The 22,394-nt window shown below is 37.8% G+C and overlaps 1 protein-coding gene across 1 annotated transcript; it reads left to right on the top strand.

Moving 5' to 3' along the window:
* Window positions 1-14,412: 14,412 nt before the first annotated feature.
* On the top strand, window positions 14,413-17,355 carry cyp7a1 (cytochrome P450, family 7, subfamily A, polypeptide 1). The gene is made up of 6 exons (XM_084120820.1): window positions 14,413-14,546; window positions 14,856-15,096; window positions 15,189-15,793; window positions 16,022-16,152; window positions 16,253-16,431; window positions 16,534-17,355. The coding sequence occupies exons 1-6, from the start codon at window positions 14,464-14,466 to the stop codon at window positions 16,831-16,833; spliced, it is 1,539 nt and encodes a 512-aa protein (XP_083976946.1). The 5' UTR covers window positions 14,413-14,463; the 3' UTR covers window positions 16,834-17,355.
* Window positions 17,356-22,394: the final 5,039 nt, after the last annotated feature.

Raw genomic sequence — 22,394 nt, 5'->3', positions numbered from 1 at the left:
AAAACAGTTCCACAGTTTGATAGTTCATTCAAAACATTACACACAGGGCCTAAAGGGGGCAGCATACACACAGAGATGATCCTCAACATGCAAGAAAGACACATGCTGTATGTTTTGGCTATGTTCACTAAGGAATATTAGCTTACTGAAAACTGTGCAGCATACAGTTCATAAAGTTTGTGTGAATTATGCAAATAATAAATGTATTAAACAGTAGTAAGCAAAATTGTTGTCACATGACCTCATCAAGTGGCATGACTGCAAGAATTCTTTATCCAAGAAAAATCTCAGATAATTTTATTTTTTGTCTGATCAGCCCAGTTTTGTTGTCTTGGTCATTGTCTTGGTGCTCATGGTTTGTTCTGACAGCTCTGCTTTCATCGTGGCATCATCCCCACCCTCTTGTTATTCCACTAAACATAATTGCTCACCTGTCATCGATTGACTTACTCATTTATTCCCCTATTTATCCCTCTCTTGTTCGCTGTCTTGTGCCAGAATGTTTGTGTATGTTACCTAGTGCTCCGGCCAGCTGTAATACCTTGTCTTGTCTAGTTAAATCGTGTTTGTGTCCTGTTTCGAGGCTCCAGTGCCTGTTTTGTTTCTTTTAGTTTTGTTTCTCTCTTTTCTCATGCCGTCTACACTGCATTCCCCTGCCCTGGCTTGCTTCCTGCTCCTTGAAATTGACTTCACTCACCCCAGCCTCTCATTCCTCGCCCACCAGCGATCTCTCCATCGGACGCCGGGTGCCATGGTCTATTGTGTTATGTGTTCCTCCCTTTCTCCTGAAGTCTGCCTGGGAATTGAGCTGTCCAACGCCCTCTGCTGGATTTAATTATTATTTTTCTGTTGACTGCTTTTGGCCTTGTGTGCTATTATTCTAGAAATAAACTGAGTTTTGTTGTGCCCACAACTGAATCTCATCCTGATTCCTAACAGAACAGTCTGGATGGACCAGGTTCGGACAGCACTCATCCAGCAGACGCTCTCTTGGGCCAGCATGCCACCCAGCTTACCATCACTTCACAGGAGGTTGAATTCCCGTCAGCTCGGGTGGCCGAACTCAATGCCCGTATTGAGGAGCTCTAGTGAGATGCCCTGGGAACCAGACCAGTCATTCCTCCTGCCCAATCTCCTCTCCACCACGAGCCTGAACCTCATGCCAACAGCCCACAACCTTACGACGGGGACCCAAACTGAATGAGGGGGCCCTGCATTTCAGGTTTCTTGAGGAGCTGGATGATGACATCCAGGATGAGAACTATGAGCTGCCCGTGACCTGGATTCCTTGGTAGACCTGGCTCTTCATGTGGAGGGTCGGCTCCTTTGCTGGCGCCAGCATCGGTCTGGAGGCTGGCGGAGGGCTTCTTCCCCCAAGTCAACCCGTCCCTTGATTGCCTCTTCCAATGGACCCCGAGCCCATGCAGCTGGGGCGTCTCCGTCTCACGCCTCAGGAGAAACAAGATCGCCTGGCACAAGGTTTATGTCTGTACTGTGGGAAGCCTGGGCACTTCGTCATCAAGTGCCCTTTAAAAGCCAGAGGAACCAGGGAATCCTGGTGGGTGCCTCTTCCTGTGTGAATTCCCCCTCTTCTCGCACCCTGATACCTGTCTCCTTCCAGCACAAGGGGGCGCCTCCAACTCCTGCTTGGCCTAGTGGACTCTGGGACTGAGGGCAATTTCATGGACAGTTCATTTGCCAAGGACCTCTCCCATCTCTGTATGGTCATTAGCTGGCCAGCTCATCTCCACCATTACCCACAGTACAGTACCTCTCATGTAAGTCTTGTTGTCCTGGGGCATCCATTGCTAGTGCAGCACAACCCTCACGTGGATTGGTCTAGGAACTCCGTGTTTGCCTGGAGTCAGTTTTGTTTAGCGTCTTGTCTTAGTGCTGCCTCTTCTCCTGGCTCTGTGTGTTCTGTTTTGCAGGTGGAGGTAGTAGATCACCGGAGTCCCGGCGGAGTACCATGATCTTCTTCGGGTCTTCAGCAAGTCTCAAGCCATGTCCTTACCTCCTCAAAAGCCATATGACTGTGCCATTGACCTCCAGGCACTTCTCCTCCCAAGGGTTGATTATACTCCCTTTCCGTACCTCATCACCACCTGCTAGGGCGGGGTTCTACCTTTCGGTCTGACTAACGCTCCAGCTGTCTTCCAGGCCTTGGTCAATCACGTGCTGAGGGACATGGTAAACAAGTTTGTCTTTTGTACCTTGATGACATTCTCATCTTTTCTCCTTCTCCACAGGTGCACACTCAGCACATATGAATTTAGCGGTTTAGTCCAAATTTTCTGAAAAGACACGATTGCTTTATATGATGAACTGATTTAATTTAAGCTTTTATTCACATATAAAAATGTACTCTTCAGTTGTGGTGAACGGAAGCTTAAGCATGTTCACTTGACGTGCGAGAACCAATGAGATTGGTTCTTGCGTGTCAAGCAGGTTCGGTTGAGCAGCTGTTATGTCCGCAGATATAAAAGCGGTCTCTTCAGAAAAGTCATCAAAAAGACTTCTGAAGATGAAGCTTTACGGGTTTGGAACGACATGCGAGTGAGTAATTAATGACAGAATTTTCATTTTTGGGTGAACTATCCCTTTAATATGGACTAAGCCATCGCTGTAGCTAAATAAAATGCAGATAGAGACATTTTGACTGATTAAACATGAAGATAATTAACACACCATATGGTTTATCTGTGTTCTTCAAGTCATCTCTGGTATTTTCATAAGGATAATGTATATTTATAATGCAATCCCAAGAACAAGAAGCTGCGCAGCATTATTATGATAGCATTATTTGTTTTTGTTTTTTCACCGCACTGCGACTCGACAGAGTCTTTTTTTTTACTGCATCCGTTTGAGAGCCTCATCACATAGGGCCTACATGTTTACGCCTACATCGTTACCAAAGCAAGTAAGCGACTATGTTCAATGCGGATATGTTGGTTTTGTGTGGGCACACAAATCTTATTTGATCACCTGTAATTAATAATGTGGACAGTCTGCCTAAAAAGATCTGATTTGAGAAAAAAATCTGATTTGTCTGCAGTCTGAACATAGCCTTAGAGCTTTCTACATCCACCAAAGTTAGAACAGACCTACAGGCTGTTCTGCTTAGTGTGCGACATTACTTGGACTTGCGGTTCAAAACCCTCAGGTTGTGTTCAGGTCATTTTGAAGCATTTTGACCATGCAGGAGCACAAAAGGCGTTACAGGGTTTTCAACACCGCATAAAGGGTTAACTAATTACCTACAGCTTTCAAACTTGAGCTTCCAAACAAACTAGACCAAAGACCAATCCAATCCAAACAACTGCAACCACTCAGAGCACCTTAGCACCCTTATAGCAAAGTATAAATCTCTTCAAACTTTGTATATCACTTTAAATGGCCAGAGTATTTACAATACCCAAGACTTATAATCTTTAAACTTCAAATCTCTCTGCAATCTTCCAAAGTATTAGAAGTACACAGAGCCTAAATAACCTTCAGATTTCAAACTAACTTTTATACAAGGCTTTGTCGAGCCAAAATTCAAAGTTGGCCTTGACAGACTATCTTTTTCTTGTTTATCTTGAAGATTGTTCTGCTTGGAAGACTTACAGATAAAATGACACAACGTTGCCACATTAGGCAAATCTGCTCCTACAACAGCACATACTGACATATCTCCCATTTAGCATCAAGGGCTCATCAAGTGCTAGAGCAGACATTGTGTTCTCCTGAGGGACTTAGCTTTCATGAAAGGCAGAGGATTGAAAATATATGAGGGACCAGTGGATGACAGTCAGCAAACTGTGTTGACAGATTGAGGAGAGACTGAAAAGTAATCACACTGAAAAGGAAGTAATTCAGAACCTCTGTACCATGAAACCAGGTGAGTTCAGGATAAGACTCATCGGTAATGATGATATGAAAGTATTCATTTTTCTTTTATATCAAAAATCATTAGAATATTAAGTAAAGATCATGATCCATGAAGATATTTTGCACAGCACAGTCGTGAACATAATTGGACAACTTTAAAGGCGATTTTCTCAATATTTTAGATTTTTTTTTGCACCCTCAGATTCCAGATGTTCAAATAGTTGTATCTCGGCCAAATATTGTCCTATCCTAACAAACCATACATCAATGGAAAGCTTATTTTTTTCAGTTTTCAGTTGATGTATGAATCTCAATTTCAGAAAAGTGACCCATGTGACTGGTTTTGTGGTCCAGGGTCACAAATAGGTATTTTTTCATCTTACATTCATTCCTTTTTCCTGACCTGTGTGATAACTTCTGTTGTAATATAAGATGTGTGAAGTAAACAGACAAGTGCAATGGGAGAAAAGGGGAACAAGGCTGAGACATCAATCCCAATCCCATCAACTCAATCCCAGGTCTTCATATATCAGGAGCAGCATGCAACCCAGTGTGACACAGCTCTGACAAACTCAACTGCTTCTGGCCTCCTTCACCTTCCTCTTTTGCATCAGTTCCATCTGGTGATTAATTATGTGTGACATAACATAAACATTGAATTAATTATACTGGATCCTACAGCAAACATATTGGTATCATTGTGGATAATTTCTATCCTTCCCACTGTTATAGTGATAGTCCTCCTGAAATGTCCTGCAGAATATGTAGATACTGTATGCACAATTTATTAGGGTCTAGCCTTGACCTAAAGTGACAGATGCACTTAACTCTGTTGACTGATAATACTGTTGCTATAGGCAGCAATAAAAATAATACAAAACAGAGCAACTATGAGCAGATTTTTAAACGGTTTAAAAAATGTGAATCGCCACTGTGAAGGATGACACAGGATTTTGCTTTAATATTCCTCTATTCAGTGCCTGATAAATGCATTCATGATCTTCTTGCCAAAGTTGGATTGTAAAATCTGAGACACTGTCATGAGTGTCTAATAAAATAGTGTGGTATTCTAACTGTCAGAATAGGACAATAAACTGGAATCTTTAAGTTTTAGAGATTTAGCCCTGTAGTTGAGTATTTTTGAAGAGGTCAGGGTTTACCTTTACCTATCTGCCTCATTTCATAGTTCAAACAGATAACAGTATACTGACGTATTTACTGGATCATGAATTCTACATACAACATGGCTAGGAAAAATCAATGCTTGTGCAGAAATTCTCCAAATGTTTCTCTACTGTATACATGTCACAGAGTGCACTGAAATAAAAAGCAAACTGACCTTTAACAGATACACATGATATGGGCCGTTTTGGTAAAGAGAGTTGTTTTTGAGGCGATACGTTTGTATTGATTGTACATTTGGAGCACAATAAAATATAACTGATGTAACTGTTTTGGTGTTGAAAACTGATTTTGCAAAATTGTGATTTGCCAAAAATGTTCCTTATGTGTGCTATGAATTATAAACGCTGATGTTGGAAACAGATGTTGGTCTTTTGGCTGATTTCAGCTGAGTATTTTAGGTTACAGGTGACAAACATCCTTTTATCTACCATTCCAACTTCAAGGTTAGTTATAGTTTTGCTTTAATGATGTTTTCCTTTTATGGCTCTGTGAGAGTCAAAGTGCATTTATGCGCTCAGTCACAGACATGAGCGCTGTGGTACATTTATGTTTTTTTTTTTATCCAGCAGATGCTATTATCCAGCATACAAGTGAGGAACAGCAGAAGCAGTTTATCATAAGAGTCGATACAATGCAAGTTTCAAGTATAAGGTCAATTAGATCAGAAATTAAATGCGGAAAAAGAGAAAGAGAGAGAGAATTTTTTTTGTTAAATATATTTACATTTATAGATATTATTTTATAGTTATTAAAGTGTCTTTGTTTATGGTTGTGGATTAGTTAAGTTCTTGCATTATAGAGCCTGTAGCTCAAACATTAGAGCATGGCACTAGCAACTAGCAAGGTCATGGGTTTGATTCCCTGGGAATTAATTGAAAAAATGTATAGCTTAAACGCAATTTTAAGTCACTTTGGATAAAAGTGCATACAGTATGCATAAATAGTAAATACAAAGTAAGACCTATAAGACATTGTAAATAATGCTCAGCTTATGGGTTTAAATGAGTTCAGTGATGTATAAATATCTGATCAAATATAATTAAAGTTAGCAAAAGCTTAAACAACAAATATTTTGATAAAATGTCTTTCCTGTTCAGTTGTTTCTGCAGACTTGCATTGCAATTCATCCAGCTCTTTTTTCTTTTTTCTTATTTTCACTCTATTCTATTGTAGTTTGTATTTGGTGGTGTAAGAAATGCTAATGATTAAAACTTTTTCATGTGGATAATAAGCTGCAAAGAACTTCTTCAAAACAGGCTCCCTTTCATTTCACAACATTCCTTGGCATCCGTTCAAAGTGACTGTTGAACGCAATGCAGAGTTTGTCTGGCTATCTCATCACACAACAGACACATGCTCATGACCATTTGACAGGACAGGCTTATTATACAAGTTGGAGTACCAACTGCAGGACAAAACTATTGGTGCTAGGAAGTATGATGCTTCTGTTCTTTAAAACATTATGTCTTGCCCCCAAGAGCCATACATTCCATACAGAAGTTCATATTCTGGAGTACATGTAACTTCATGTATATGTGGTAGATTTTTCCTCGACGTCCCCGAACGTCTACTGTCGACGTTTAGTCTATCTGGGTCTCGTCTACAAATCGACGTCCCCTATTGAATCACTATCACTTGGTAGTAAGGTCTCTAGTGTTCTTAACGCGATCCACACTATCACTTGGAAGTAAGGTCTCTAGTGTTTCGCTAAATAACTTGTTTCCCTAAACTACAGCTTACTTCCTGTGCAGGAATAATCGACAAACAGACTTAAGCAAATGTCCTTTAAATGCTTTAATCATGGCCAGGAGATCTTCCCGAGCAGTTCTCAGGGAATCTCTCCCAAGAAGCAAGGCCGGAGGATCTCAGACAAATTCCACTGAGAATCCCACCAGATAACACGGATACAACAGTTTTTATAGAATCAAGACAACAAATAAGATTATAGTGACTAACATGTCACCTTCAGTATGATTGGTTCAATTGGTTCAAAAGCCCTAACCTTTCCCTCGCCTCGGTCACTGGCACAAGCAAACTTTTTTTTGTGATTACTTATCACAAGGTTTGAGACTAGTCACCGACAATGTCGTTGCCAACTAAAGATGGGATAAAAACCAGTGGAATGTGCTTCACTTCACAGTCTCTGACGTATTATTTTCATTGATGTGATCCCAGCGCTATAGTTTCAAGTCAGTTGTGGGTATGGATAGAGATAGTATTCAAGCTAATACAATTGAATAAATGTTTAATTCCAGGGAAGGGCTTTCCTTAGCCTTTGGGGTAAATCCTATTTATTTTCAAACAAAGTCTTACAACTGGCACTACCGGAGGGTGGTGCTTATGTGATAAAGATTTCACCACGGTAGCTAATTTCTAATTCATTAAAATCATGTTACAACTCACCCCGTGTTACAACATGCATTACCCCATCTCCACTACATTGTCCTGTGTTGTATAATCTTTTTGCAGTCCAAGTGCTTTGGAAAGTTATGTTATGACCCTCACCGTCTGATCAGCAATGATAAGTCTTTTTTTTATATGTAGGTGAAAAGCTTTTAGATGTTATATAACAAATTAAACAAGGTGTCCTGCTGATTCAGATTATATACAAAACCAGACATGAACTTTTTCTTTCTTACATCAAAATAGCTTTTGTTTGTTTGTTTATGTTCTATTCTTTTAATATCCTTTTTATTTTATACTTTTATTTAGAATCTTATCTTCTACTGTCACCTACTTTCCCTAAACCAGGGGTTTTCAAACATTCCCTTAAATAGTTCAGGAGTCCTGGAGTCTTTGCTCAGCTTCACAAGCAAGAGTTTTCTTTTCAAACAAATTTACCCTGCACATAAAATTTGTGTAAATAGCCAAAAGCCAAGTTGGATGGGCACTGTATTAAACATATTCTTCTTTCTCTTTCCTGTATCTTACCTGTATTTTACCATTATTCGCCCTTATAATCAGTGATGGGAAGTAACTGATTACATGTAAACGGGATTACGTAATAATATTCCAAAAATTGAAATTAGATTATATTACATTTTAAAATACTTGTAATCAGACTACAGTTACTTTTCTATTGATTACATGATTAAATGTTATTCTCCCAAAAGCAGTAAATTATTCATAATTCATTGATTCTATTTGTTTGTTATATTTTACATTTTTCTTTCATTCTTTCAGAAGGTCTTCTAGGTTTATGGAATCACACACACAGACCACTAGTCATGTGCTGATCAGTGAAAATTGAGACCCACACACAGGCACGGATTTAGAAAGCAGAGGCCACTAAATCTTGGAGGCCCCCCTCCCCCCTCGTAGGCTTGTGGCCCAAACTAATGCATTGTCTTAATTCTTAGAAACAGTAAAAGGAAACTGTGGGTTTTTCTTTACTTTAAAACAAAACCACTTTGTCCAACACCATTTCTTGTAATGTTAACTGTGACAGCAAAGGAGATCTGTAAATGCACTGTTAGACATTTTATCGTATTTTTGCCGGAACTTACTGGCAGCACTATTGCCAGTAAGTTACTGTAAGCTCCCCTTTACATAAAAAAAATTTGTTTTACGGTAAGATGCCCATACCGCAATTTCATTTTACAGTATTATGCCCTTACTGCGACTTATTTTTACAGTATTAAACAGTACTATTTTATTATTTATATTTTACATGAATGCTATTTAATTGATTAAATTCCAAAAAAGTGACTTGAGTCCATGTACATCAGCATATTCTTTATTCACTGTCACAATCAATTACATCCATTTAATTTTTTTTATTGTGATGCAACATTAGGCAAGGCTGTTTTATTCATATAGCACATGTCATACACTTTGGCAATTAAAAGTGCTTTACACAGTAAGGAATTGAAATAATCACAAAATAAAATCAAGGAAAATTAAAGTGCCCCTATTATGGATTTTTGAAAATGACCTTTCATGCAGTGTGTAAAAGCTCTAAAGCCTCGTTTACACTGTAAGTGAAATGTAACCCAATTCCGATTTTTTGCTCATATGTGACACAGATCGGATGTGTTCTATGACAGTGTAAACAGGAAAAAAACGCATGCATTCGGATATTTCGAGATCGGTTTCAGGCCTCATTCATATGTGGAAATAAATCAGAGATAAATCAGATATGTGCCAATGCGACTGTCATATAAACAGGCAGATCGGATTTTCTGAGGCATTAGGCAACGTCTCCGCGGTTTAATGATGAGAGCAACCCTGACATGCACCTGCAAATGGACGGATGGGCCTTGTTTACACTGGAGGTCTTGATGCCCAATTCTGATTTGTTGCCTATATCCGATTTTTTTGACCGTCCGTTTACACGTTCTTTCAATTGTGACCCATATCCGATTCATGTATTTACACTTGACATACTATCTGAAATGCTGCACATGATTAAAGGGGGTTCTTGTACGGATGGACAAACGCGAAATATGCTCAAGACCTGCAGTATAAATGAGGCCTAAGTGAATGAAAACATCCTGCAAAGTTTTAAATCTGAAAGTGCACCATATATAAAGTTATTTTCTTTCAAAAATAAGAGTCGGCAATGAAATGAATCGTTTTTCAAACGAGTCATAAGCCATTTCGTTGTGACGTCAAGACGAAACATTAGCATATTGCAGACACCAGGGAAAACTTGAAACCCTTCAAACACTACAGCTGATCCCTGTGGATGTTGGATAGCATCATGTTTAGAAGACGCAGTGCTCTACAATGTGACGGTAAAGTCAGTTTTATTTTCACTGCCCAAGAATGAGTATGTGAAGAATCAGCGGTTAAAGTTCATCTTTACCACGATATCATAGCAGTATAATCCTAAAACTTTTGCTGTGTTCCCTTTATTTTACTGACGACTGCTTCTCAAATCTCAGAGTTCAATGCAGGATTTGCAAACCGCTTGCTCTTGGAAGATGGGAGTTCAAAATACTTAGTTTTGAGTTTTATATTGTGTAGGTCTCCTGCTAACTGGCTAACTCACGTTATCACTGTCTTACTTAAATACCTATGCTAATCAGTTTGTTGGCCACTGTTACCTATAACTGTGTCTATTAATGCAGATTCTCTGTCGTTCTCACTACTTTGAGGAAAGATTAAGCATGGAGCAAGATTTGTTTTACCAACGTTTATGTTACATCAGTCATTCACGCTAGAGCTCGGCTAATGTATGCACTGTAATTGATACAGTTTCCACGTGTTCACCGCAATAAATTAGAAAAATACTCTGTAAATAAATAAGTACAAGTAAAATAATCGGTTTGTTTGATGTACATGCACTTGTTAATGCTGATGGTGAGGAATTACAGTTGCAACATCTCATAATGTACCTCAAAATGAGTAATGTATCACTGAGAAACGTCCTGCTTGAGTCATCCTTGCGATGGAGGTTCGGGCTGAATAACTAGTTCTTCCAGTGTTTCATTATTGGACTCACGTTCGGATTGATATGGTAAAATCGGTGTCATCGTTTGTTACTGTGTTTAGTTTACGGTGTAGGAAGTCACAGCCAAAAAACTGATCTGATCATGATACTTTTTTGTGTGCAAATAAATTATTGTTAACACACATACACACAAACACTCATTCATTCATTTTATTTTAATTTAATAAAAAAAAGAAAGAAAAAATAATGTCACACAGTTAGTGGGGTCTTGGAGGCCCCCTAGAGGTCGGAGGCCCCTGGGCACCGGCCCAATCGGCCCGGTGGTAAATCCGGCCTTGCCAACACAGCATTTCATCACTGCATTTACAGAAATCATTTCACATGTAAGAAGAGTTTTCTCAAAATTGCATAGTCAGCTTCTGATGAACACATTAATTATTATTTGATTATTATTATCACTCAGTGAGTCATATAAGTATTACTGTCTCTGGAAGGCTTTTGTCTTTCAAACACATTAAAATGTACAAATTATGGGTAGGGATTTGTTTAGGGGTAATTTTCAGACAGTACTGTTGTTCTAGGATAAACAAAATATGTCCATGTCTTACCTGGCAAAAAAATCACAGTGGCCCAATAATATGGAGAATTTATCTAAAAAAAGATAAATATAAACACAAACTTGAACATATATGGTATTTCCAAGACTTTACATTTGGAGTAATGGCTAATGTTTAATAAAAACCTATTTTCAGTTGAATTCAATCTTTAAATGCACGTGAGAATAACAGCAGCCATAAAGCTTTATGAATGCCTTCATGCTATTGTGGTAGATTTTTCCCTAAACCAAACTTTCTGGGTCTCGTCTACAAATCGACTGTTTCATCATCTACTCGTCTACTGTCGACGTTTAGTCTATCTGGGTCTCCCAAAAAAAACAGAACACTGAGTCCATTTTCAAAGTTCCATTTGACCAAGGTTACATTGAGTCAGACGTTTGTTAGAAGGTTAGATCATATCGAAAGTTCATCTGATGGCTACATCCTAAATAAAAGGAAGTAAGAATGATTTAGTTTTATCTGGAATGGAAAGTTAGTCACCATCAGACATGAAAATGGGAAGTGTGATAAAAGTTTAGCATAAGTTTAAAATCTAAAGTCAGATTTCCATGGTTAGTAACATAATTAATCTTATCTATAAAAAACCCACCGCACTATATAGCTGAGCCCCCTCACACTTTTTATTGGTATGTACATATGATGCTACATTTCACTTATCAAACATTTTGTAATGGTTTGTGAGCTGAACAAACTATGGGGAAAGAGGCTCTCTGAGGCTCTCTCTACAGTATATAGTGATTTGATTGCAGCAGATTGTTTGGTTTATCTGCAGTTTCAAGGTCAAATGAATGCCTGGCCATCACAGTGTTAATTATTAAAGTTGATGAACATGGCCTTCATCTGGACCTTATCAATAAAGTTAACTAATTTCAGTGAGACACGTCACACATATTAAGATTCAAACGGTGCTTTTGATAAGATCAGCAATACATTGACACTTAAAGCTGATTATTGATCTTTTGGTAACATTTTTTAAAAAGGTCTCATTAGCTGCAGGTCCATTAAATATCAACAAATATTGATTTGATTTTAATAATGCATAAGTGAATGTTGAAATTAGTATTTTTTAAATTTTACTTCATGTTAACTAATGTAGTTAATAATATTAACAAATGAATCCTTATTGTAAAGTGTTACCGATCCATTAAGTTGCCAATAATATCTGAGAAGAATGTTGACTTCATTTTAATCTTAATTCTCAGACTGCTGCATGCAGGTGTAATAGATTAAATGCCCAAAGGTAACAAAACAAGGTGTGTTAGTAATTTTCCATTCCTAAAATCATGTCTATGCTCATTCACTCTGATAATTTGTCTGATGCTTGTAATCATATTAAACCAGCCTGAACAAGGCTGTTATGAAAATGTTACTTACTAGCTCATGTCAGTGAGTTTTTAACAGTATGTCTGACTCTAAACTGACTGAACTCACTAATGCTTTTAGGTTTTTGGGCAGAGCACCAGTTACCAACGATTTGTGACCGTTTATCCAGAAGTGACCTGTCACATTAAGGTTACAATAGTGTAAACGTCTAGTTCTTGCTTAACAAATAAACACTTTGCCAATTCATACAGCTTTTTGACCTCTCCTCATCACCAGGACAGGGAAATACTCAGAAGACCTCTGCTGAAAATATAACTAATCATTCGCTACACTTGCTCATCTGACACAATCAAGCTGCAAAACAGAATTATTTTAGACACAACTGGTGTAGCATAAGAGCGATATCATTTTTGTTTAAATATATTAAATGTAATGATGGATGAGATTGTTTGTTTTAATTTGTGACACTGACGCAACCTCCACCTTTTAGTCATCAATAGATTTTGTGTCGCAATCAAAACATTGACTTGAAAAATAGTATGTAGGTGTACGCATTCGTTGTTAAAAACTCGTTGTTTTGTTGTCTTCAGCTGACGTTGTCTGAATGACCTGTGGTTTTGAAATATGGGTTTCTATAGCAATATATCCACAGAAATGAATTTGCATATTTACATAGCATGGCTTTAGCATACAGTACCAGTCAAAAGTTTGGAAACAGTACTATTTTTAATGTTTTTGAAAGAAGTCTCTTATGCTCATCAAGCCTGCAGTTAAAAAAAAACAAAACAAAAAAACCCAGTAATATTATGAAATATTATTACAATTTAAAATAATGGTTCTCTTTTTTAATATACTTTAAAATGCAATTTATTTTTGTGATGCAAAGCTGAATTTTCATCAGCAAGTACTCCAGTCTTTGGTGTCTTATGATCCTTCAGAAATCATTCTAATATGCTGATTTATGATCAATGTTGGAAACAGTTGTGCTGCTTAATATTTTTTTTATAACCTGAGATACTTTTTTCAGGATTATTTGATGAATAAAAAGTTAAAAGAACTGTATTTATTTAGAATAGAAATCTTTTGTAACAATATACACTACCGTTCAAAAGTTTGGGAACAATAACTATTTTTTTTTAAAGAAATTAGTACTTTAATTCAACAAGGATGCGTTAAATTGATAAAAGGTGATGGTAACGATTTATATTGTTAGAAATGTTTTTATTTTGAATAAATGCTGTTTTTATGAATAAATGCTGTTAACGTTTTACTCATCAATGAATCCTGAAAAAAGTATTCCAAAAAAATATATTAAACAGCACAACTGTTTCCATCATTGATAATAACTGAGTATCAAATCATCATATTAGAATGATTTCTGAAGGATCATAAGACACCAAAGACTGGAGTACTTGCTGATGAAAATTCAGCTTTGCATCACAAAAATAAATTACATTTTAAAGTATATTAAAAAAGAGAACCATTATTTTAAATTGTAATAATATTTCATAATATTACTGTTTTTTTTTTGTTTTTTTGTTTTTTTAACTGCAGGCTTGATGAGCATAAGAGACTTCTTTCAAAAACATTAAAAATAGTAGTGTTTCCAAACTTTTGACTGGTACTGTATCTACAGAGAATGGTTAGGCCATTGCTTTTTTTAAAAACTGATACTTAAAAAGCATGACTTAATCGACATGTTTAACTTTTTAAAATGAGTTTCAGAGAGTTTACACACAAAAAAAAACACACACATCAAAGACCTTGAAGCTGTTTCCCAACTTTGCAGTACTATCAAAGTACAGTCTACTGGCCCTCAGGTGGAGGTGTCCATGGACTCCGTTCAAGGACAAGCACACAAACACATATACACCTATTCAGGGTTTTTTTTTCTTAAAGGCATCTGGCACGTTTTCAGAAAAAAGTGTTGGAGGCAGTCATTAGTTGAGGTTACGTCAGGGGCTGTGGCTTGTGGTGAATCGTATAAAAACAGGGCTAAGAGTGTATGAGTGCATCTTCAAGGATTACAGCCACACTCTAGCTCCTCCAGTTTTTGTCTCCCCAGCAGTTATGATCCTAAGCATTGCCCTCATTTGGGCCATAGTGGTTGGGCTCTGTTGCTGTCTTTGGCTTATCACAGGAATACGCAGAAGGTAAATACCCACAGATCTGTGACTAAAAGCTTCACTGATCTTAGGAACATCATGGGGACGTGGGATTCGCATCTGTTTGACAACTGATGTTATGTAATGCTTAATGACTTAAACTCGCAGGGTACTTCTTTAAATTAAAGATGTAAGATATTCACAAAAAAATAATAATAATCTTTGTATGGTATTGCATAGAATCAAGAGTAAGTTATTTTAAGTTCTCTAAAAACTACATGGCAGAACTTGATTCTTGTTCTTAAACACTATATTTATGAGCTGTTTTGTAATTGTTTGACATTGTGGGTGTTGCAGACAGCCCGGGGAGCCTCCAGTGGAAAATGGCTGGATCCCTTACCTTGGCTGTGCTCTTCAGTTTGGGGCAAACCCTTTGGAGTTTCTTCGCAGCAGACAGAAGAAATATGGTCACATTTTTACATGCAAGATCGCTGGGCAGTATGTCCATTTCCTTTGTGATCCATTCTCCTACCACTCCGTCATCCGCCAAGGAAGGCATCTGGACTGGAAGAAATTTCACTTTGATGCCTCTGCAAAGGTACTGGAAATAACTTTTTGATTATTTCAGCAATCTAACTACAAAATTAACTACTTAAGTTGACATATAATGACATGCATTTGTTCTTGCAGGCATTTGGTCATGAGAGCATGGATCCAAGCCACGGTTACACCACCGAAAATCTGCATCAGACCTTCCTAAAGACCCTGCAAGGAGACGCCTTGTCTTCTCTAATTGAGACCATGATGGAAAACCTTCAGAGCACCATGTTGCAGTCAGGCATGCTGAAGGCCGAAACTTCCAAGTGGCAGAGCGATGGTATTTTTGCCTTCTGCTACAAGACCATGTTTGAAGCTGGCTACCTGACCCTCTTTGGAAAGGAATTGGATGGGGACCAGAGCATTGCACGTCAGCAAGCCCAAAAAGCTCTGGTGCTCAATGCTCTCGAGAACTTTAAAGAATTTGATAAGATCTTTCCTGCTCTGATCGCTGGCCTCCCCATTCACGTTTTCAAGAGTGCCTACAGTGCTCGCGAGAACCTCGCCAAGACTATGCTTCACGAGAACCTCAGCAAGCGTACCAATATGTCTGACCTCGTATCCTTGCGCATGCTCTTGAATGACACATTATCTACCTTCAATGAGCTGAGTAAAGCCAGGACCCATGTGGCCATACTGTGGGCTTCACAAGCCAACACTTTACCTGCAACCTTCTGGACCTTGTTCTATATGATCAGGTACAACTCATACTCAGCCTGCATAAAACTGCACAGTAGTCACTCCCCAGAGTTATAAACCAGCATAGATAAATACAGTAATTGTAGTATGGAGATAAGCATTAGAGTGTTCCTGGAAAAGACATTTACTGTACCCATATGGAAACTGATCTATATTATTGTATACAACAGAGAACAGTTCAATAATGTACTTGTTAGGATGATGACAAAACTTCTGCTTGTTTTCAGGTGCCCTGCAGCCATGAAAGCTGCTAGCGAGGAGGTGAGGCGAACGTTTGAAAGTTCTCATCAGAAAGTCGATCCCCCAAATTCTCGACTTGTACTAACAAGGGAACAGTTGGACAACATGCCAGTTCTAGGTGGGAAACAATTTGAAAATATTTCAACATTTATGTATTCAACATTCTTAACATAGCCTACCAAAAGGTCATGTGGTGTAAAGCTTCCCTGCAATTTCAGACAGTGTCATTAAAGAGGCGATGAGACTTTCCAGTGCGTCCCTGAATGTGAGAATGGCCAAGAGTGATTTCCTTCTTCACCTGGACAACAATGAGTCTTACCACATCCGTAAAGATGATGTAATAGCTCTATACCCCCCGATGATTCACTTTGATCCTGAGGTCTATGACAATCCTCTGGTGAGTATTATGTTCTTTGCTGGTGTTTAATAGATACATAGCAGCTTTCACCTAAGAAAAATATTTGAATTAACCTGTACATTTTATTTTATCTTCAAACAGACATACAAGTATGATAGATACCTTGACGAGAATGGGCAGGAGAAGACCAACTTTTACCGAAACGGACGCAAACTTCGATACTACTACATGCCCTTCGGCTCTGGGGTGACCAAGTGTCCGGGCCGTTTCTTTGCGGTGCACGAGATTAAGCAGTTCCTGTCTCTGTTGCTAGCGTACTTTGAGATGGAACTTTTGGACTCTGATGTGAAAGAACCACCGTTGGACCAGTCTCGGGCCGGACTGGGTGTTTTGCAGCCCACCTATGATGTTGACTTTCGATATAGACTCAAATTTCACTAAGGATCTCACACTTATTTATTGACTGTTGACTTAAACTGTAAATAATGTACATTTTGCATCATGTCCAAGTAGACAAATGTGAATTGTGTTTTCTTTCTATTCAATCTGATTAGAGAGAGATTTTAGGAAGTTTGAAAGGAACTTCAGAGCTCTCCTTTTAAAATTTTCAGTAACATTTACTGCACTTGTGTTGTGTATTCATAGTATTCTTCTCAGTTCTTAAACTATCTGGCATTATTAAAAATATATATATTGTACATTGCATATAAAATGTAATCACCCACATCCTCTTTCACTGGCTGTTCACCATTTTTGTAAAGTTATGTGCTTTGTGAATTTTATTTTGAATGTACAGAGCAAATTTTTTTTAACCAAATACCTGAGTGTGTCTTTTTCACCAGCCGTTTAAAGGTGCTGTAAGCGATTTTACATGGAATTATATGCAGGTGATCCTACCCCTTGAAATATATCAATGAAATAACTGTCCTGATCTGATGTATCACAATGATCTCTGTAACAGCCAAAAAAAAAAAAAAAGCCAGAATCTAGACTAGCCAGTCAGAGGTTTTTTGAGAAGCTTTCTCGATTTTTGAAAAATAAAATGATATTTAAATATGAAACTTAAACTGCCAGTAGGTAGCAGCAATGTCGGATTTGCTATTTACATGGCGGAATTTGATAGTGGAAAGACCGAACGCGTCTCCAGAGCGCAAACGGATCTGCTCATATGCGAGGTTAAAGCGCGCGAGCAGACCATCTACGGGACAAGCCAGATTCCACCATATCTTAATGTACACAATAATAATCTTTTACATTGTAATCCTTTTATTTTTAATATTTGGCATGTTTGTGTGCTGCTGCGCGTACTTGTGTGTTTAATAAGCAGAGTGTATGCATGTTATGGACCCGCCTACAGGCGCATATTACTAATGCACTCTTTAAATGACCAAAAACATATTGTGCAGTCTATTTCAGTTGCCTCAAAATAGCAACTCGCCAACAATGCACCTGAACACACCTCATTTTCAGACCAGCACGCCCATAGCCGCACAAATGGTCACAAATGCATTTGCTATTTAAACAACTTACAGGCAGGACGTGAAAATGATAACTGGGTCGGGCTGAAACTAGCAAAAAACCCTTGCGTCGCGCCTGGGTGTATAATAGGGCCCAATGACTGTGCGAATACCAGTTACAAGTAATATCCTACTTGTTCATGAAATATACTTGCTAAATAAGTTACTGTACATATCACATGGTATGATAACTGTGGATTTTAACTGATATAGGATTTCCAGGGCTCAAGTACTATATTTGATGTGACTTTTTTTTTTGTATAATATTTTTTATAAACTATATTTTGCTGTAGACTGTATAAACAATGACTGTGCTGGTTTTAGTTGGTGTCCCAACCTGGTCAGGCTGGTCTGTTAGCTGGTTTTAGATTTTTTTTTGTTGCGTTTCAGCCTGGGAGACCAGCATAAATTAGCTAAGACCAAAGCAGCATAGGCTGGTTTTTAAAGGACATTAGTGCTGTCAAATCGATTAATCGCATCTAACATTTAATAATAATAAGTTTAAATAATATATGTGTGTATATATTATTATATTTATATACATTATATATATGTCTGTGTTAGTGTATATATATGTGTGTGTATACAGACACGCATACAAACACACACAGACATATATATATATATATATATAAATATAATAATATATACACACACATATATTATGTAAACAATTTTTTTTATGTTAGATGTGAATAATCGATTTGACAGCACTAATTAATAAAACATATAATACTAATAATGTAATCTAGCCAATTGATTATACACAATCCCAATGAATGTTTAAAAACACACAATGTTTTAAGCAAGTCAATGTTTCTTAACCTGTTTACCTTTTCCTTAGCATTTGTTAGGTCCAAGAATGCCAAATAGCCAAAAGTAATCCTAACATAGACCTAAATTTAGTTGATAAACACATGGATTGTGTTAGAGAGATTGTGTCAAGGACGATTTGCAACCACTAGGCACAAGGTATGCAAATATTAAAGTGACTCTAAGTAAACCCGGGCCGATGATGCATCAACTGTCTTCATGGAACAACGTGAAAGAGTGTACTCATGCGAACTGCTGTACGCTTTGACCTTGAGCTGATTATGTAACAAACATGCCAACATGAACTACAAAAGATCAATTTGCTAAAGGATAGGAAGTTTAGATTAAACTCAGCATATGATGTCTTCAATGTTTAATTAATTATGATTGACATAAAGATCAGTGTCTTGTGATAACATTATGTGTCATAATTCAGATTAGGTTACAGGTTACACCACTGGTCTCGTAGGTGATGTGCAATAGCTGAATACGTGTTAAATTACATTTCTAAAGAAGCAGGATACTGATGTCAGAGAAGATATCCAATTCAGTACAGAATAGATGAGAGTGGTTAATTTTTGCCTTTTTTAGTGAACCTGATGACAGTCAGCAGACAGATGCTTCGCCAGTGTAAATAAAACATCTGAATTAGTTGTTTGCCTGTGATCTGGATAGCCTTATCTTGCAGGGCTGGAGTTGTTTGTGCAAGACAATAAAGGGGAAATGTCTGTCACGATATTATAGGTTATTATAGGTTATCAATCATGCTGAAACTTACATGTCAACTTAAGACTTTTAGGCTATAGGCATTTGGATGGAGTATCATTAATTGATAGAAAAAGCATATATATGGTGTAATTGAAAAGTAAAGGAGTTCATTGTTTTATATTATCTAAACTGCTTCATAAAGATTATCTCAAGGTCACTGCAATTTAGGCTAATGCTTTAGATGATATGGAGTTCCGATATGGAAATGAACCATCTAGAAGCAACGTTTCTGCTGCTGAAGGCTGGCCATTCTTACAGAGTGTTTAATGGATTTGCTCGCCTCACTTTTTCAATACCTGAAGAGACAGATAAATCATTTAACATGCAAATGAGACTGAAGCGTTCTGTGTGAAGGAGAATGCGGCTGCAAAAAGGGATTTAAATGTTTGAGGGAATCAGTCTCATCTGGCACAGGCTATATTGTTCTTTTGTTTTCGCATACCATAGTCATGTACTGTAACAATGAAACAGAAAAAAGTGTATAAATTAGAATGAAAGTAGATGAAGGTTTAATGACAATGGTGGGTTATAAAATGGCAAAGAATATTAATCATTTGGTTAATATTATGCTGATTATTGCAGTTCATATAGTCTGTTATTACAGAAATGTTAAACAAAAGGAAACCCTTTACCTTGTTGTTTGTCTTGTAACATCTGGAACTTGGTTGAAAAGCTTTGGATTGGGACAGTATTTTATGGGTCTAAACTAGAAGTTGGTTCGAGATGGAGATGGATTTTAACCCTAAAATGTGTATGTGCATCCAGTTTAGCTACACTAAGTTTGGGGTCGGGGTCTATAGTTTAATATATTTTAAAATGTACTTTATTCCTGTGAAAGCTGAATTTTCAGCATCATTACTCCAGTCTTCAGTGTCACATGATCCTTCAGAAATCATTCTGAAATGCTGATTTTGTGCTCAATGTATGTCATTGAATCATTCAGTTCATTCAACAGAGATGTTCAAAAAAGCTGATTCATCCAGTAATTAATCAAGTTAATTTTTTATGAGCGAGTCATTGAATCATTCATTCAAACCAAGTTTAAAAATAAAATAATAATAATTCAGATTAATTAAATATTTTTAAATATATATTTATTGATTTTTTTTTACATTTTTGTCAGAACATCTTGTAAATCACGTTATTTTTGTTTAGTTGGCTTTTGAGAATATTGAGAAAATAGTGATCTCTATTTATCCAGAAATGTGCAGCTCTAATGAATGAATAAATTAATGAGGTATTTATATAGCGCTTCACAATCATGTTAGGGGGAATCTCCTCAACCACCACTAGTGTTCAGCCAGTACCGGTGTACACCGGCGCCAGTGCGCTCCCCACATGCCAGCTATAGGTGGAGATGAGAGAGAATGATAGAGCCAATTCAGCGGGGATTATTAGGAGGCCATGATTGATAAGGGCTGTGAATGAATTTTAATTAATCAACTTTAATTAATCAACTAACATTTGTTTTTCTTGCAGGAATAACATTCATATGCTTTTAATGTGTCCAAACTCTTTGGGGAAAAACTTGTGACTGACTGTATGTGTATAAATACAGAAAGGGGAACTGAAACTAGACATGACTAGTTCGCAAAAACCTTGTGATAAATAATCAGAGTTTGCTTATGCCAGTGACAGAGGGAAAAGGTTGGGGCTTTTGAACCAATTGAACCAATCATATTGAAGGTGACATGTTAGTCTTATTTGTTTTCTTGATTCTATAAAAACTGTTGTATATGTGTTTTTCGGTGGGATTCTCAATGGAATTTGTCTGAGATCCTCCGGCCTTGCTTCTTGGGAGAGATTCCCTGAGAACTGCTCGGGAAGATCTCCTGGCCGTGATTAAAGCATTTAAAGGACAATTGCAGGTCTGTTTGTCGATTTATTCCTGCGCAGGAAGCTAGTTTAGGTAGGAAGCTAGTTTAGAAAACTAGGTTTAGGGAAAACGAGTCAGAATAGCAGGTGATCTATAGAGTGGGGACGTCGGGGACGAGACCCAATAGATAGAGCCAGGTAGTTAGTTACAGGTGATCTATAGAGTGGGGACGTCGGGGACGAGACCCAATAGATAGAGCCAGGTAGTTAGTTACAGGTGATCTATAGAGTGGGGACGTCGGGGACGAGACCCAATAAATAGAGCCAGGTACAGAGTTGGGTGTCCATTTGGAGACACCCCAGATAGTTAGGTTTAGAAAAAAAATCCACTACAGGGCCAATAGAGGGAATTTGACAAGGACACCAGGGTTACACCCCTACTTTACGAGAAGTCAGGACCTCATCTGAAGGACAGTGCTTGTTATAGTGTCCCCATCACTATTCTGGGGTGTTAGGACCCACATACCACAGGGTGAGACCCCCTGCTGGCCTCACTAACACCTCTTCCAGCAGTTTTCCTAGGAGGTCTCCCATCCAGGTACTGACCAGGCTCAACACTGCTTAGCTTCAGTGGGCAACCAATCTTGGACTACATATGGATGTGGCCATTCTCTAGGTTTCCATATGCAGGCATTTTCCCCCCATTTTTCCATCTGTTTTTTAAAAATAATTATTGATAGGCAATGTTAAAAAACATACTCACGTTCAGATTTATATTTAGTATGAAAATAAATAGCAAGCTGTCATTTTGCAGATGCTTTCATCTAAAGTGATTTGTAGTGCAGTAATTACAGTGGCAGGCCCCCTGGAGCAACCTGAGGTACACAGACACACACACACAGTACATTACATATAAACATTGACAAGTAAAACAAGTAGTTTCATATAGAATATGCATCTAATTGTATCTCACTTATGCAGTCCAGAATCCAGGGGGAAAGTTACCATTTGATTGTATAATGTGGCTATTGTAATGCACGTGGAGTGTTTTATCTCTAATACAAGAAGTTGTTGCACATGCTCTGATGA

This window comes from Abramis brama (assembly GCF_963993115.1).
Source record: "Abramis brama genome assembly, chromosome: 7".
Classification (NCBI taxonomy): Eukaryota; Metazoa; Chordata; class Actinopteri; order Cypriniformes; family Leuciscidae; genus Abramis; species Abramis brama.
The sequence above is the reverse complement of the archived record's forward strand: the minus strand, read 5'-3'. Positions and strand labels throughout refer to the sequence as shown.

Coding starts and splice junctions, on each gene's coding strand:
- cyp7a1 (XM_084120820.1), top strand. CDS start 14,464: ATGATCCTAAGCATTGCCCTCATTTGGGCCATAGTGGTTGGGCTCTGT. Junction 14,547..14,855: donor ATCACAGGAATACGCAGAAG/GTAAATACCCAC, acceptor TGGGTGTTGCAG/ACAGCCCGGGGAGCCTCCAG. Junction 15,097..15,188: donor ACTTTGATGCCTCTGCAAAG/GTACTGGAAATA, acceptor TTGTTCTTGCAG/GCATTTGGTCATGAGAGCAT.